The sequence below is a fragment of the Brachycentrus maculatus genome, unplaced genomic scaffold, assembly GCF_059751285.1.
Source record: "Brachycentrus maculatus isolate JH-2025_06_01 unplaced genomic scaffold, ASM5975128v1 h1tg000454l, whole genome shotgun sequence".
Taxonomy (NCBI): Eukaryota; Metazoa; Arthropoda; class Insecta; order Trichoptera; family Brachycentridae; genus Brachycentrus; species Brachycentrus maculatus.
Window position 1 is genome coordinate 762394 of NW_028281201.1, and position 19408 is coordinate 781801.

A 19408-nucleotide genomic window follows, 5' to 3' on the forward strand; every position below is an offset into this window, starting at 1 on the left:
AGTTATTTAAGGGAGGGGGCGGATAGATGTTTCGTGCAGTAATAAAAACATACTTTTATAAAAAAAAACATTATGATGTGGTATTCTGTGACATATATGTGGATATAATACCATTCTCTGATTTACGAAGCATATTATTGGGATTAAACAAGAAGTCGTATTTTTAATAAACTGAACTTTATTTAAAGATTTTTGTCCGCCTCCGTAGTGTAATGGTCAGCACGCTCGGCTACCGTTCTGGAGGTCCCGGGTTTGATTCCCAAGGGGGGTAAAATAAATATAAGTGATTTTTTTCACTGTCATATTTATTCAATATTACCCTGGACTGGTACCTGAAGCGGAGGGCTGATCACCTTTCCTTCATGTGTAAACGATCAAGATAACACTGCGTTTATATGACGCAGTGCCCTATGCACCAATGGGGTGCGGATAAGGGTTTTATTATTATTATTATTGTATAAAGATAATTTACCAAAAAATAATTTACGTAAAAATGGCATTTGACGACCGTGACCGTTTTACAGGGATGAACTTTAGAGGTTTAAATATGTGTGTTTTCTTATTTAAAAATTCTCATATTTATAGGAAAATAAATATGAAAATGACCACTGTTGAGAGGTTTTACTGTACACACGCACAACACACATATCGCTCACTCCTTTCAAGAATGTCATATATCAAAAAACTTGATTTTTCAGGAGATCGTTTTTAAAGTATATAAAGTATAAAAATATAACACAATGTATTAAAAATAAATATCAAGCCACTTATTGATCTTTTTACTGTGCAACAGATCTTTTTAGTTGAAACCTGAAAGTTTTTTCTCCATTTGAAAAATATTTAGTTTATTTAAAAAAATAATTAAACAATACCTTTTCTTCAAAATGCAAAAACAACACTTTCTGCCCTGTAGCGGGTAAATATTAAGTTAAAAATATGCCTCTTTTGCTTGGATAACATAATATAATATATCAAGTGATCTGGAGTTAAGAATGCACATTCAATGCGAGTCTATTCGGGATGATAGCGGACGTAGAGTATCTTACAATTGTAGGGTTATTATAGCCATTCGATTCGATTATAAATATCTTCATTTCCCTAGGACACTAACATAAACGTGCACATTAGTAGTTGGGGGAAACTGAGATTCACCGTGCGCATTACAGCCCTTAAATGCAATTGGAAATGCTTTTCTTGCAATTATTTTAGGGTGACTGTGAATTCATATTGTTTGACACGATAATAATATGAAAAGTTTTACTTCGGCAATAGCAAACGGAACATTAATTAACGAAGTAATTTATGCAAGATGATTAGTAGATATTCACTACTACTACCATCACGCCGTTTCCCCGCAGGGGTAGGTAGAGAGGATGGAACGCCACACTCTTCTGTCCTGACATACACTCCTCGCCTCCTTCACATCCATACATCTAGTCATACATGCCCTCCGATTACGCAGACTTTTGACACCGCCAGATTTTAGGTTCTGATTGATCTGATCGTGCCAAGTCTTTTTCGGTCGTCCACGTTCTGTTTTCCCTCTCACATTCGCCACATATATTTTCTTAGTCATTCTCTCGCTATCCATTCGCTCCACATGTCCATACCACCGCAAAGAACTCTTCCTAATCTTTTCAATTATTGCTCGTTCAGCCTTACATTCCTTTCTTATATCGTCGTTTTTAATTCTGTCAAACAATGATTTTCCACACATTCGTCTGAGGGATCGCATTTAGCTATAGAGTAGATATTCACACACGTCGATAATTCTTATAATCATCTTAACCATCGACTAAACAACAAAAAAAACTTAGTAAATTAAGACAAAAGCATTATATTAATAACACAATTAGAAAAAAATAATCAATCTTATTTGTGTATTATATTAGTAACACAATTAGAAAAAAAATCACTCGTATTTGTGTATTATATTAATAACATAATTAGAAAAAAAATAATCACTCGTATTTGTGTCAAAGATACAAATGAGTATCAAAAAAATGCAGCACGGTATAATTGTTATTTTGATTTTTAATTTCTGATTTACGAATATAAATTTACGGAAGAATCGAATAACGTATATACTAAATAGCAGTAAATTTATTGATTGTACGAAAAGCACATTTGAACAGAGAGTATGTAGGTATTTGAAGATATTATAGATTGTAATATATAACAAAAAATATTAGTATTTTGTTTAAGAACAATTCTTTTATACTTGATTTCATACTTGAATAAAAAAAAGCAAAATACTTTTCAAATGAACATCTACACTTATCACCGTTTGAACATCTATCATACATCGTTTTACCGTACATTTACCGAAGAGATAGCATTTCGACTACATTCAGTCCACTTTCATCCTTTTTTTTGCCAACTCTATGCTTCACTTCCATAGATTAGGGTTAAATTTTTAAATAAATAAATAAGAAATACTTTGTGGCACATTTTATCAACTGAATAAAATAAAACAAGTTTGTATTTAACCACTTTTTAAAGTGGTCTGAAAGTGGTTAAAAAGAGGTAGCAAATAAACAAGGGTGGAAAATGTCAATTAAATCGTTAATTTTGTTTTTTTTTTTAAATAAAATACATCGTTGCATTTAAAAAAAAATACTGGTTGTTAATAGAGTAGTTTTTTCTCAATTATTGTCACCCTGTGCGCACTAAGCCAGAAAAATAATTTCACACTTGACGTGACCCGCAATGGATGACCTGTCACTGTACTAGTACCGGAGCATCCCTAGCGCCCTCTGCTCTTCTGGTAGCCGGATCCTAATGCGTCCCAACTCATGGGATGCATGGGAGGCACGGGAGGCAAGGCAGCCCATGGGGAAATCACGGTAGAGTTTAAATTCGGTGCTGCCCACCACGAGGGTGGAGAAATTTACTGCGACTTTTGGTTGTAACGTATTTGTCAAGTTTGTTAATTATATAAGGGTTAAACGCATCAAATCCTTACTTCCTTGTTTATAAAATAATGATGGGGCTAGTATTTATCCTGCGCCAACCTAAACACAATGTTTAAAACTATTTTATTTTGATTAAATTTACTGCGACTTTTGGTTGTAACGTATTCGTCAAGATTGACAATTATATAAGGGTTGAACGCATCAAATCCTTACTTCCTGGTGTATAAAATAATGATGGGGCTAGTATTTATCCTACGCCAACCTAAACACAATGTTTAAAACTATTTTATTTTGATTAAATTTACTGCGAATTTTGGCTGTAACGTATTTGTCAAGATTGTTAATTATATAAGGGTTAAACGCATCAAATCCTTACTTCCTGGTGTATAAAATAATGACGGGGCTAGTATTTTTCCTGCGTTAACCTAAACACAATGTTTAAAACTATTTTATTTTGATGAAATTTACTGCGACTTTTGGTTGTAACGTATTTGTCAAGATTGACAATTATATAAGGGTAAAACGCATCAAATCCTTACTTCCTGGTATATAAAATAATGATAGGTCTAGTATTTACCCTACGCCAACCTAAAGATAATGTTTAAAACTATATATTTCATTTGAATTTAATTTAAAACCAACGCTAAACGTTAGATTTTTAAATTTAAAAAAAATGCGCCAAATATTATTGCGTTGATTTTTTTAAACATTTTTTCTTCACAATTTTTCATAATATTATTTTTTGACATCTCAACATGAAGAAGAATATGGAAGTCTAAGTATTTACGTTTGATTTTAACATTTAATATATAAATATCTACTTATATTACGGATAACTTTGATACTATTGGAACATATAATATGTACTGCATTTTATGTATTAATTGCTAATTCAAACACAATTTTTTGTTGGTTTTATTTTTTTTTATTTATTTCTTAAGTTAGCTTATATTAAAACTAATATAAACTATTATATACATTTACATCATCTTTATATATTTACATTTCCTTACAGTAACTTAGACATTTATTTTTAAATTCTTTCAGACACTTTTCATTCTTCATACATTCAGGCATCTCATCATACATTTTTAAACCCTTATACATCAAGCAATTTTGCGACTCAGCTCTTTTCAATAATGGTAGTCTTATTTTATCCTTTTGTCTAGTAGCATATTCATGACAATTTTTGTTTAAGACAACTTTATCCTTAAAATATTTTGGCAACTTATCGTGAAAAAATTTATGTACAAATATCAACATATTAAATTTAAGTCTTCTTCTTACAGATAACCATTTTAGTTCATCTCTCATTCCTTTTACATTGCTATATTTATTCTTCCCAAGAACTATTCTCATCGCCCTATTTTGTGCAATTTCTAGTTTATTTAGATTTCCTTCGTTTGCTAAAAATAACACTGTTGAGCAGTAATCTATATGTGGAAGAATGATTGTTTTGTAAATTAGTTCTGCAGTATCTTTATTTAATTTATTCCTTAATCTACTAAGGAAAAATATTTTTTTTGATATTTTTTTATTAACGTGTTCAAAATTTGCATTTAATGTCAATTTTGAATCTAGTATTATGCCCAAATATTTCATTTCATCAACCTTTTCTATGGTTTCATTATCAATATATATATTCATCCTTGGGTTTGGCTTTCTTCTTCCTAACTCCATGTATTTTGTTTTCCCAACATTAAGCTTAAGTTTATTAATTTTGAGCCACTCGGATATTCTGTTTAAGTCCTCGTTTAATTTTTGTATGGTCTCTGTATAATTTTCTCCCGCTATATATATTAATGTATCATCGGCAAATAATTGTAGTTTGCAGTGTTTTATTATATTAGTGATGTCGTTTATATATATTATAAATAAAATTGGTCCTAGAACTGATCCTTGGGGAACTCCTAAATTATTCTCCAAAGGTTCAGATATTTTGTTTTCTATTTTAGTTACTTGTTTTCTTCCTTGAAGATATTCTTTGAATATCTTTTATGGTTAAAAAACAGATCAAAATTAATATTGTGACAACTGTTTAGCCTAGTTATGGCATTTTTAAACGAATGTGAAGATTAAATGGACTGATGACTGCCAGTATTAATTTTTATATGTTTTTTAACAATAAAATACAACTTAGCAGAATCAAAAAGTCTGTGTTTGATTCAACAATTTATTCGTAAATTAAAATGGAGTTCTACAAATTAAACGCCAAATCAATAAATAATATGTACTGTAGTATGTAGGTATATTATTTATTTTATTTTTTTGAACTAAATACTATATAAATATATTGTAGCTATATTTTTTCTCAAGTGAACTAAGGCCTCGTTCTGCGCATGCGTTGATTAAGATGGATGCATTTTCCGCGCGGGAAACATTGATCGCATGGCGGCAAAGCTCCACCCATCTCCCTCCCCCTTGCGCCTTGGCGCCCGGAAGGAAGGAGACAGAAACATGCCGCCATTACAGTTTCTGTTTTAAGGCTCTGTAAAAGGGGTGTCAATGCGTCTGCGCAGTGGACGAGGCTTTTGTTTTTGCTATGGATTGTAGATACACGCGTTATTTATGTGTTTTCTTTTATAAATATGTACGCATTCTCATATTTAATTGGTGGTAAAGGAAAATAAAATAAAATAAATCATTTTTAAATTGCTGCCTGATATTTTAAACCTCTGATGGTAGCATCTAATACGTAATTTAACTTTGTAACAAACTTATGTCTATCGAAAATATTAGAATAAACGATTATATCAGTTTACTTCTGCTACTACACAAACATCACGCCGTTTCCCCCCAGGGGTAGGCAGAAAGGATGGAACGCCACACTCTTCTGTCCTGACATATACTCCTCGCTTCCTTCATATCCATACATCTAGTTAACAATATTTACAATAATTATCTGCAATTACACAAGTTATTTTTCATAAAATTTTTTGACATCTCAACATAGATGAAGAAGAATATGGAAGTCTGGGCATTTACAGGGCTTACGACCGTCATAGACTGGTTTAAGCTATCATGGGTAGAATTGGTGAATTTTACACGTGTGTTAATTGATCATTTTAACCAGCCTATGACTGTCGTAATCCCCGTAAATGCCCAGACATCTTTATTCTTCTTCATCTATGTTGAGATGTGAAATATAATACATCAATGTAAATTAAAAAATATACATTAAAGAGAGAGAGAAAGAGATATAATGACATTCTATAGAGAGAATGAATAAGAAAACGTATAAGGAGATGCATGAATGTGTAAGAGGTAAAGAATGTTTCCAAAGACAGAGTGGTATGGCGTTCTATTCTCTCTGCCCACTTCTGCTGGGCAGCGACGTGACTTTGATTTGCTTGACCCGCCCTGGAAATCGAACCCGGGACCTCCAGCACGGTAGCCGAGCGTGCTAACCATTACACTACGGAGGTGGACATGTCCTAATCTAGTGTTCCAAATACATAATAATTATATCGTAGTCGTACAGGAGAAAGTGACCAAGTGCATTTTTGACAAAAACGTACTCATTGACTATTTGATATCTTACTAGCTTAATATTACCCTAAAAAACAAAGGATTTTAAACTTGGAAGTATAATATATAAATTTGTTTAAAATGACTAACTGCATTGATGTTTATTTTCTTGCCAAGAAAAAGTGACTTAAATGGCCCTCCTGAACATTTCACGTTTTGTTAGTTGGTCACTTTCTCCTGTACGACTACGATATGTTTCCTTATTCCTAAAAATAAACGTTTTATTTTTTACTTGTCAGCTGACGATTTATAGATATCCCTACATATCATTTCGACTTTTATTATCACATTTATATCTCCTCTTTCTAGGTGCTCGAAACAAAAGCGACCAAGTCCATTTCCGCGTACATCATTTTAACAAGTTTATTTTTAGATATCATAATCTAAAACTCACGTTTAATTTATAAATTCATTCAACCATATCCGACCCCGTATTTATATTCCTACTTATTCAATATTACCCTGGACTGGTACCTGAAGCGGAGGGCTGATCACCTTTCCTTCGTGTGTTTACGATCAAGATAACACTGCGTTTATATGATGCAGTGCCCTATGCACCATTGGGGTGCGGATAAGGGTTAGGTCAGGTTATATCCGCTCCCTATGTGTGGCATATGGAATTCACAAACTGTCTGCGGGCTTTTCTTTCGGTCACCAGCTCCCTTGCATCCTCCCAAGTCGGATCCGCGTCCCGAAGTTCTCTTGTTTCTTGACGACAATTGTGACCAATTTATTAGTAACTTCACATATTCGTTACCTACTTATATTTTTTCTATAATACAATAACTATATGTGTAGTTTTTTCCACATTAATTTTATATAACCAGTGACCGGGTTTCGTCTTTACCCACATCATAAGATTGGTCTTAATGATCTTGTTAACGACAAAACCCGGTCACTGGTCAAATAAAATAAATGCGGAAAAAACTATATGACTTCAATCTATAAAGGATAATATTTTTCCATCAATGACGTCATGATGTCCGTATTAACTTAATGAAATCATATTTCGGAGTGCTAATAAAAAGTATTATCATATTTATTGAGGTATATGGTATTATGTTTTTATTTTGAAAAATTATGCTTAAAATCGTAATTATTTTTCATATTATTTTTTAACATCTCAAGATGATCCAATTTCGAAACATTGTGCTTGAATCACTAGAACTTCACTAGAGACATCTATTGTGAGATGAAAGAAGCTTTTTATTAAGCAGAAACTCTTTCAATCCAATGCGAATCCAGATTTGTGAACAAGTATTTGGACACACTCAAAATATCATTATGTAATTATTTATTTTTTATTATCTCGCTTTCGTTTACTCTTCAACTTAACAGGAGTGCATAGGACTTAATGGACTGGACTTGGTCCATTCGTGCTCTAGACTAGATCTTTGATATATGCAGGTAGGTATGTACTATGTAGTTCTGTTTTCTTCCATCCATCTGTCAAGTTGCAACCAATTTATTAAGTTTAACGGCCTCTTTTAATACGTATCGACGTTTCGATGATAATAATAATACCGGAATACCAATTAAATTTGTATTTTTTATTACACACTATAAATATTCGACGCGTCGCATTTGTGAGAAACTGCGATTGTTTGATTAAATGCATTAAGAGGGGAGTTTTCAACAAACGCCTGACCTTACTTCAAAATTGATAAAAAAAATTAAACAAGGACCAATTAATTTGGAACACATCGTGTCTTGAAATTGTCTTTTCGAATTCAATTCTACTTACAACATTTTGAGTGTGTTCAAATACTTGTTCACGAATCTGGATCAGAAGCGAAACATGGAACTTGCAAAGGAAGGATGAAAGCAGAGTGAACGCTGTTGAAATGCGTTCCCTCAGACGAACGTGCGGAAAATCATTGTATGACAGAATTAAAAACGAAGATTTAAGAAAGGAATGTAAGGCTGTACAAGGTATAATTGAAAAGATTAGGATAAGTTCTTAACGGTGGTATGTAGAGCGAATGGATAATGAGAGAATGACTAAGAAAATATATGTGGCGAATGTAAGCGGGGAAACAGAACGAGGACGACCGAAAAAAACTTGGCACGATCAGATCAATCAGAACCTAAAATCTGGCGGTGCAAAAGTCTGCGTTGTGTGGTTCCTCGAGCGCCCGACGCGGCTGCTGAGAGAACCACGCTCCATCATTTATTTAATTTTCTCCGGACATTTACATCTCAAGTCTACAATTTTTTGCTCATCTATAAATATTGTGATTGGTGTTAACTTGAAATGGTTAAAAGTTATAATTTTATAAAGGTTAGCTGTTAACTGATGAAAGTGCATCAATAATATCATTGCGTCGTTCAATATAGCAATGCTGGTCTAAACGGTGTAGTGTATTTCTAAGAATCTGTGCCGAATGAACACATGTGGCAAGTTGGCGTTAAAAAGTGCTTTGTGTTCGTCCCTTAAGGGTACTTTACGACCATAGTGTATTCATCCGAAACCCCTAACTTCTCGGGGATAAATGACTGCAATAAAAATGTGCAAAGATAATACCAATCTGAGAACATGTGCTTAAACGGTTAAATTTTATGAAATCGAACTACAAACTTAAATACCTTAATTGCGCCAGCTCCCATTAGTATGAAAGCGAAAGCGGAAAACCTCAAAGACAAAACCATCATGTCGGATCACGGAAAGGCGGCAAAAGAGGATAAATGTGAAGTCCCGTTTGAACTGCTAGTTTGGAAGTTGGAAGTTGGCCATCCACAATGACGAGGAGATCAACAAGCTGCCCTCCAGCGTGACGACCATCGCTCGGGAAGTCGTCCTGCTCAACACCTTGGTCATTCTCCAGCCAATGGGATCAAGAGGAAGGCGTTTTAATTTGTCGGCTCATCTTTTCCCCGCTCCAGACTCGACAGCCCGAGATCGATTGACGACGTTTTAATCTATTTTTTTTATATCATAATCATCATCATCTTATTATTATTATTATTATCCATGTCTTTATAAGCGCCCTTGAGGTAGTATTTTACGAAAATGGCGCTATACAAATTATCCAAATTATTATTGTTATATTATTAATCGGAGGGCATGTATGACTAGATGTATGATGTGAAGGAGGCGAGAAGTGTATATCAGGACAGAAGAATGTGGCGTTCCATCCTTTCTGCCTATCCCTACGTGGAAACGGCGTGATGTTAGCAGTAGTTGTAGTTTTTTTTACGTTATTTTTTGACATCTCAACAAAGATGAAGAAGAACATGGAAGTCTGGGCATTTACGGGGCTTACGACCATATTATAGTGCCTTTGCTCGAGTCTGAACAGTTTAGAAGCTACAAAATATGAGTGAGTAAAAATTGAGTACTTATTTGCAAAAAGGGATTTCTAGTACAAGAGTGTAGTGTACTAGAGTTTTTGCCTAGAATTTTCACTCGTGAATTACATGAAATTATAGTAACTTTAAACATAAAGAGTAAATCCACTCACAAGTAGGCATAGGCTATGAAACTTTTAAAGTTGAAGCCTGAGTAGGGACATGATAAACGGTGTTGCATAAGCCGTAGCTAGATATCAGAGTCACTTGGACGTTAGGTAATTCAAAAAAAAATCCCTTTTTGCAAATACTCATTTTTTACTCACTCATATTTTGTAGCTTCTAAACTGTAGGTATTCACTGCAGGTATTTTTTAAGTGGGTATTTTTTAGTGGGCACCTAAACACGCGTTTCCACTTGTAAGACTGGCCGCTTAAGTCGTGATTTGTACGGAGGCGTCCAGATCAAATGTCACCCCATTGTAAACTGTCGTGGGAAAATATGTTTCCAACGTATTTGAATATATTATATCCTTCATAATTTATCACTCAACTAAAACACACTTGAATCCTACACCATGCGATGTGAAATAAAGTTTCATAATACAATTTCGTTAAGTGGTTATGAAATGCCCGCCATTTCTGTGGATTTCATTTATTACCAACACAAGTAGCTAGAACCTAAAATCTGGCGGTGTCAAAAGTCTGCGTAATCGGAGGGCATGTATGACTAGATAGATGTATGGACGTGAAGGAGGCGAGGAGTGTATGTCAGGACAGAAGAGTGTGGCGTTCCATCCTTTCTGCCTACCCCTGCGGGGAAACGGCGTGATGGTAGTGGTAGTAGTAGTAGTAGTAGTAGTAGCTAGTAGAGTAGAGTGGTGTGCCGTTCTGTTCTCTCTGCCTATCCCTGCGGGGAAACGTCGTGATGGTTACATAGTTCAGTTATTACATTTTTGACATCTCAACATAGATGGAGAAGAATACGGAAGTCTGGACATTTATAGGGGGTTACGACCTGTCTTGGCTTGGTTAAGTGATCACTTTACTCACGTGTAACTAACATTCACCGATTCTACCCATGATTGACAACCGCACTACTTAAATTTTTGGAACTCCTAGATATGTTGATCAATCTTAAATTTCATTTATGTAAGTTCGTACTTGATAGACGAAGAAGTCAGCTTCCTTTTCTTATTTATCTGATACCTCTTCAGTAGTTCCAGGGATACGTTTGAGATAGTTTTAGTGATACCAAACTCTTTTTATACAAGTATTTTGTTGATTTGCGAAACTCTGTTACAACATTACAGAAGACAACTGTGCAAAACATTATATATATATATATATATATATATATATATATATATATATATATATATATATATATATATATATATATATATATATATATATATATATATATATATATATATATATATATATATGGTATATTTTGAATTTTAATCGCCCTACACATACGAATGTACGTGATACGCGCGGTATTTCTTCACCATACCGTGCTAACCCGTGTGATCTACGCGCACGAGAAAAGATATCTGTTCCAAAAACATTTAATGCGTACCGGATGCACTGACAAATTTTTGTCAGGTTTCATACCTGACAATATTTTGTGACAACAAACGTTGTATTTTTTTTTTTGCTTGTTTATAAAAAAATATGGCTGAAAATAACCCGGAGGTAGTTAAAAACGTTGTTAACTTTGTGGTATGGTAATAATATAACACTCTCCTTATCATTCATCGTTTCATTTGTGAAATACCATTTTAAAAAACACCACTTCGTGACAACTTTTATTTTTGAATAAATGTCAGGCCGTAACAATTTAATTTTAATCTACATTTGACCTGATGATGGAGTGATTATTCTGAAACCGGTAGTCACGAAGTAAAGTACACAAAGTGAACGATAAGAATGAAAGGGAGAGTGTTTAATTTTATCATATGGAGTATTTGACACATGTGTTTGATCTCCAATTTAATTTACTATTACTTATTGGATTATAATGTATTCAATGTAGGTACTTATATGATGATTTTTTCCAGGTTTTGAAGTACTGCGATCATCTTCACGGAAAATGGTACTTCAGCGAGGTTCGAGCCATCTTCTCTCGCCGATATCTTCTGCAGAATGTTGCCATAGAGATCTTCCTGGCTAGCAGAAGTAAGTTTTTAACCAATATTTCATTCATCTCCTTAAGTATATATACTCCTAATACTCTTTTACCTTTATTTTTATTATTAATTGAACGTCCATATTGCATTATTTTAAAAAAATGTAAATTGTTCAATTACTTTTATACCTTACTTGCAATTTTGATTGATGTGGAATTTTGGCTGACGGTGCTGCCTTCAATCAAGAATTTCTGAAATACATTGTGAGGTATATCTATTTTCCAATTGATAATAGGTGACATTATTCAGAATTAGTTCATAAATACAATATTTTGGAGGGACGCAAATGAAATTTAATTTTTAAATACTTATATTTATCTAGTCTATTAATATTAACAATGACAATTTTTTAACATATACATCATCCGTAGGGTGAATTATCCAGTGTCTGATAAAAATCCGTCTAATCTAAAAATAGATTAAAAAATAGCAAATATCTTGCTCGGAAATTTAAAGTACCTAGTATGTATTTTTTTCAAATTCAAATATCATTTTTAATATAGCGAATGAAAACAACAACAAAAAAACTCTTTTTCTTGTACCACGATTTTGTATACTTACATGAATTTAGTCGGTATACTTTCATCGTAATAATGTTATAAAAATAATTCTTGAAAAATAGCAATAATAAAGTCACTTTTATTGTAACAAACCATTATTCTTCTTTATGTTCCCCTTTTGTCTTACCTTTTGGTAGGACATTTTCCTTGAATTGTTGCATTGCAATCTTCGATCGTGAATTACGAAATGGCCAATCAGAATATTATTCAAAATCCCATTTAAAAAAGAGCTGTAACGTAACTTGAACTATTTTCCTTTTGTGAAAAATCGAACTGTTATAGATATAAACATATTGTAGATAAATACTATTTTCCACCTTTGGTATTAGCGATTACTGCCATCTTTCAATATTTTTTCTAAGCAACGTTTTTAGTAACACCGCTGACACCTGTTGAAAATCCGATCAAACTGGACTTAGCGGAGACACTAACCAATACTTGTTTTTTTTTCAGCCTCGATAATGTTTGCCTTCCACGACCAAAGCACGGTGAAGAAAGTCATCAAGGCTTTGCCGAGAGTCGGTGTCGGTATCAAGTACGGCATACCGCAAACCAGGTGAGTCTATTATAATAACTTTTATTGTTAATTTAATACCGAACGCCGTACATAGATGTCGCAAATTTTGTGTTCTATGGCAGACATGGATCGTTCGCGAATGACCGCATCTTAATGATCCGTTTATTACGAGTGACCGGATCCCGTTTTTGAGTGAATCTCGCTCACGAACGCTAACCTATTCTTTTGTTTACTTATTGACGGATTCATCGATTCATTGATTGTTAGCTGAATGAAAGTAATGAAAAAATTTGGTTTCGCGACAGCAAAACGTCTTTGCGACTTTATTTTGGTTGCCGGCTTTCATCGATAAGATATTTGATCAATTTTGGATTACCCAACGCCAAATGACTTTGAAATCTAGCTAAGGCTTATGCGACACCGTTTATCACGGCCCTACTTGGGTCTAAACTTCATTAGTTTTGTAGCCTATACCTACTTGTGAGTGGATTTACTCTTTATGTTTGAAGTTACTATAATTTCATATTATTCATGAGTTCACCTCCATAGTGAAGTGGTTAGTGCGTTTGGATACTATGCTAGCGGTCCTGGGTTCGATTCCCAATAGGGTCAAAATAAATAATATATATTTTATATCACCTTGGATTGGTACCTGAAGCGCAAGGTTTATCAGATTTCCTTATTGTATTTAACGATCAAGAGAACACTGCTTCTATACGATGCAGTGCCCTATGCACCATTGGGTGCGGAAAAGGGTTAGAAGAATTTATGAGTGAAAATTTTGATTAAAAATCCTTCTCCTCGTTTTGTCGAAAGATATTTTTTTCAATTGATCGGGTCTTAATGAACGGATGATCCTTTAAACGTAAAATCTTTATTTTTCAAATGGTTCGTCGCTTTACATTGTTCATTTGATTTGCATCTTAAATTCGGTACATTTGGTCTTGATTTTGGTTTTCATCTTTAATACATTTCTATCCTGTTGTTAGTTTCTGAATTCTGGTCACATACCCCATTACTTCGCAACTATGTTGCCAGTACCAGCTCTCAAACGACACGTAGCTCTGTGATTATCCTGCGTGGAGTTATCTATCCAGACCCGTAATTGGATAACCGTTATCAACATTATCCAGGGGTGTATCATTATATTTAATATTTTCCATATGTACATCAAACAAAAGCATGCTGTTCTAATAATAAATTATTCGTAAACAATGTGAAAATCCTATTTCGCTTAAAAATCTAATATCTAAACCAAAGGCTAAAGAACCTGTGATGTGAATGCCGCATGAAACTTCTTGGTCTTTTTTTATTACCTAACGTCCAAGTGAAACATGCAAAACCGTTTATCATTGCCCTACATAGGCTTAAACTTTATAAACTTTTAAAATTAAAAAAACTTTGTTCTAACCACTTTTTTATCTTTAGTACACTTCAACCTACCGGTTTCGACAAGAACCTTGTGATCATCAGGGTTTATTAAATTCTAAAACATTAAAAACATTGAAATACTCATAATTAATTACATTCCCTTACCGAAAAAACTTCCACACACTCCGTAAAAAATCCTAAATGATATTTTTATATAAAAATAACATTTAGGATTTTTTACGGAGTGTGAGAAAGTTTATGTATTAATTTTAAATCAAACACACATTTTTTGAGTCTACTAAGTTGTATTTTATTAACAAAAAACACATAAAAAATTAAATTGTGACAATTGTTTCGCCTTGTTAGGGCATTATCAAACGAATGTGAAGATCAAATGGACTACGGTCCTTATGTAGCTATACAATTCTAAGTGACAGTTTTAACACGTGCAGCAATAATTTATGGGAGACAACAGTAGCTAATGGGGGATGTAGGTATGTACCCTTATATCTGTGTTTGATTTAAAATTAATACATAAATTAAAATGGAGTTCTACAAATTAAACGCCAAGTCAATAAAAAAATGTGAGGAAGTTTTTGGTCACCTTTAGATTTTCGTTTTTACAAAGCTTTTGCTACATTCACAATTGTATTTTCGGTAACCCTTTTATGTCCCCAGTGTCTGACCATCAATCATTTTTGTGAAGACGTTATGGGGGAGTTGTATATATGTATGACTGCTCACAGTAAATTATCTTATCAGCGTAGAAACGGCACTGAAAGATGAATCATCTCTTGGTGTTTATAGTAACCGGCGTGAGGTGACCCTATAAAGTAACTCATTTATCAAAGCGAATTGTTCCCAAGTGGGCGTAGGAAAATTCCGAATTGGCTTTCTGGTCCAAGAGAAGATTTTTCTCACAGCTCGTGACCACAAATGATCAGTTAGCATTTATAACAATGATATAAAGAAATAAACATGATTTTAAAAAATACAAATTAGACTTTTTGAATATACTCGTATATACCTATGTTATATGGTATATAATAGCAAATACACTGCTGTACAATAATAATAATAATAAAAAGCCCTTATCCGCACCTGATGGTGCATAGGGCACTGCATCATGTAAACGCAGTGCTTTCTTGATCGTCAACACATGGAGGAAAGGTGATCAGCCCTCCGCGTCAGGTACCAGTACAGGGTAATATTTAATAAATATTACAGTGAAAAAATCGCTTATTTTTATTTGACCTCCCTGGGAATCGAACCCGGGACCTCCAGTACGGTAGCCCAGCTTGCTTACCATGACACTACGGAGGCAGACAAAATGCAACAGATAACAAAATTATTACTTTCGGGTTGATTTGACATGATTGAAAAATAACTTTAACCGAAACCCCTTTTCTTGGGAATGACATATATTAATTCTAGAATACTATGAGATAATTCGGATAATTCTAGAATTATCGACTATCGTAAAAATAACGATGCCAAAACCGACAATTGCTAGTAAAACCAATGTTCGCGTCGTTCTGCGTCCCCTGCTTACCAGTACCTTTTTCATTATAACGAGATCTCTTTATCTCGATGAATGTTGCTATGGCTTCTAAAATAATAAAAGTTTTTTATTTTCTTATTTACTGTCGTTTTATTTCGTATTTTTACGAATGTTTAGTGACGACGTCAATCGTAGGATAATCAAACAACAAAAAATCGTTGATCAAACTTCTTTTTCATTACCAAAATCTTTTTTGGATTACCAGGGTTCTACCATGTCGCTCACTCCTTTCAAGAACGTCATAAATATAAAAACTTGATTTTCAAGAGAACGTTTTTAAAGTTTAAAAATATAAAATAATGTATTAAAATTAAATATCAAGCCACTTATTGATTTTTTTTACTGTGCAACAGTTCTTTTTAGGTAAAACCTGAAGGTTATTTTCCATATGAAAAATATTTAGTTTATTTTTAAAAAAAATAATTTAACAATTACTTTTCTTCAAAATCCAATACAACACTTTCTGCCCTGTAGCGGGTAAATATCAAGTTAAAAATATGCCTCTTTTGCTGGAATATAGTACATTTTCTAAGCATTCCGAAAACATGCACAACTGAAAATTGACGATTTTTGATATATGACGTTCTTGAAAGAAATTAGCGATATGTACTCGTTTGTATGTTATACTGTATTGTTTATATATTATAAAATAAAACACAATGTTTCATCGACTCATTTATTTGACTAACACAACCTTTTCGCTCAGGAACTATAAACAAATATCAAAAACATATTCCTCCACTTTCATCCCTTATTCCTACAAATCTCAGTAATTGGAGGCGTGATTATTTCCCGATAATATTTACATATATATTATTTCTTTATTATTTTTTGTGATCAATATCGACAAGCCATCAATACTAATCTACCAAAAATTGCTTGATCGTATAAAAAAAACTTTTTACAGTTCGTACATATAAAAATACAAAAACGCATATAAATTGTATAGTTCTGTGTAATTTACTTACAGTAATATACATTTGAACATTTGTAAAATATATTTAAATACATGATTTATTATAAAATATTATTAATTAATTAATTTGCCCTCCCTGTTAAGTTAAAACATTTATTAAATATTATTTTTTGACATCTCATCAAAGATGAAGAAGAATATGGATGTCTGGTCATTTATGGGGCTGATGACCGTCACAATATGAAAAAAACTCCTGTAATTGGAGATTTTCTAGATTTTTGTGAACAAATATTTGGACACACTCAAAATGTTGTACATTTATTAAATATTTATTTCCTTTCTGTGATTAATTTACTTTTTGCGTTGTAGTACGTAAACATATATTTTTTTTTTAATTATTGTTCATCAAACATGTTATTTTTCGTTCTCTGAACATAGTATATTGTTTTCATCACAAAATATTGTAAACAAGCATTATTTTTTTCATAATCAAAACACTACACATTTTTTTTATCTTAACCAGGATTTTCTAAAAATATAATTTTTCTCTTTAAATGTATTTTTTTTTATCTGATAACCTTAATAGTACTTATGTCCTAAATAAATACAAAAACTTTGATCTCATTCGAAATCAGTACGTACTTACAATTTTTTGATTTTGGGAGATACAATGTTTTTTTGTTGCTCTTTGATCATAATCGCAGTTGATTTTAATTGTAGCCTTGATCGGACTACTTAAATACTCAAAGGTGTTTTTATCTTCCTATTATTTGATACGTATCGTCATTGTTTATTTTTATTGTTGAGGTATGTTTAACTCTAGATTGCTAACAAATATCTTAAAATCTTAGCTATAGCAACATTTGTTTTATATCACAGATACACATCTATATCTAAAATTGCATAATATATATATCAAATTATCTCACTATAAAGTAATAAATTATTTTTACTATCACATTAATAGTACTAAAAAAGGAACGGATTTATTGTTTTTGGTTCTTATAGCGTCGAAAAATTAGCCTAAAATATATCTTGGTGTTTGCACGATCTGAACAAAAACCAACTTGATGTTGAGCTAGGTTTGAATCCGTGTTTTGTTATTTTAATCTTGCTTAAGTAAAAGTTATTTTTAAGTCAAATACTAAGCTTTCTTTCTGTTTTAAGTGTTGTGCCATTCTTGTTTAATGTCATATTCGGGGCACTGTGCTTTCTTTTAGCACCGGATATCCATTTTTCGGTTTTCTCTGGTTTACTTCCTTCCAAATCTTCCTTCGGTATCTTCCCATCACCCTCGAAACATTTGGTTATTTCCGACAAAGACTTTCCTCTGGTCTCTGGTAGGAATAATGCGCAAAATATTGCTCCGAGCATAGCGCATCCGCCGAACATGTAAAGGGTACCATTGTTGGTGATGAGCGCAACTAAGTTTGGATATGTTTTGATGTTCAAGAATATGAGAATGTACGCGCAGCAGCTGGTCACTCCTGACATTATTCCCCTTATCTTTTGTGGATACAGTTCACCCGACATTATCCAAGGAAGCTGGAGAAATCCAATCATGCTCGCGCACACATGCCCGAGGATACATATCAGTTTAATCAATGGACTCCCTCCTAGTGTGTCGCAGACTGCAGCTCCTAGCATCGCTGTACTCAACAATACTCCACTCGTAGTTGCTAGAACTTTTCTTCTTATTTTGTTAATCAAACAAGCGCCGAAAACACCCATAACTACTCGAATCCCACCGACAATCATAGAAGCTGTGAATTCGTTCACACTTGTCCCAACACCTTTGAAGAAGTCAACTGCGTAGTAAAGTATTATGTAAATACCCGAGAGCTCTTGGAACATGAAGAATATTAGAAGCGTTATGAATGGTTTCAATACCGACCACCTCCTAATTAATCGCATCTTATCTAGGAAGCTTCCTTCTATTTCTGTATTCCCTTTCGAGAATTCGTCGAGTTCTGTTTGAGCTAAATTGTTGTTTTGACGAAGCCAGTACATGGCCTCGTAGGCTTCCTTCGTTCTTCCTTTGGATGCCAACCAGAGGGGAGACTCTGGAACCATCTGCATCAGGATCGGGGTTAAGAAAGAGATGACCGCGCAGACGAACGCCACCGTTTTCCAGTGGATGAAGGAACCAAGAACGTAAACCATGAATATTCCCAAAGACACCAGAGCTGGACCAACGGCGGCCAAGACTCCCCTGCTCTGCGGAGTGGCCACTTCCGCTACGTAGATATATGTTGCAGTACTCATTCCTACGGGAGATAAAAATTACCAATTACGTTCAAGTACGACAAGCCAATCTCGATCAGCTTGATCAAGATACCATCTTTGGGATATTGAAGATAATATCTTCTTTAGATATTCTGCCGAAGTACACACAAATGAGAATACATTATTAATCTGTGTAATAATAATAGTCATTGCTTTAATGATATGTATAATGAAAAATTGTACTGTTTAAATTACACGTACGTTTATAAAAATATCACATCGCATGTTAACATGAATCATTGAATAATTAACTTGTGGAAAAATCCGGAAAA

The 19408-nt window shown here is 33.5% G+C and overlaps 2 protein-coding genes across 12 annotated transcripts in view; one reads left to right on the forward strand and one right to left on the reverse strand.

Annotated features, from left to right (window-relative positions):
• Positions 1 to 19408, forward strand: part of rg (A kinase anchor protein rugose) — a 620520-nt gene that overhangs the window by 530353 nt on the left and 70759 nt on the right. For all 11 annotated transcript variants that reach the window (XM_088271658.1, XM_088271653.1, XM_088271655.1 and 8 more), the window contains 2 exons: positions 11797 to 11914; positions 12939 to 13041. In XM_088271658.1, coding sequence (XP_088127784.1) covers positions 11797 to 11914; positions 12939 to 13041 — 221 coding nt within the window. The remainder of the gene's footprint in view (positions 1 to 11796; positions 11915 to 12938; positions 13042 to 19408) is intronic.
• LOC148302403 (trehalose transporter 1-like protein) overlaps positions 17194 to 19408 on the reverse strand; it is a 56106-nt gene continuing 53891 nt past the window's right edge. The window contains exon 5 of the mRNA XM_088271665.1: positions 17194 to 19117. Coding sequence (XP_088127791.1) covers positions 17988 to 19117 — 1130 coding nt within the window. The 3' untranslated portion in view covers positions 17194 to 17987. The remainder of the gene's footprint in view (positions 19118 to 19408) is intronic.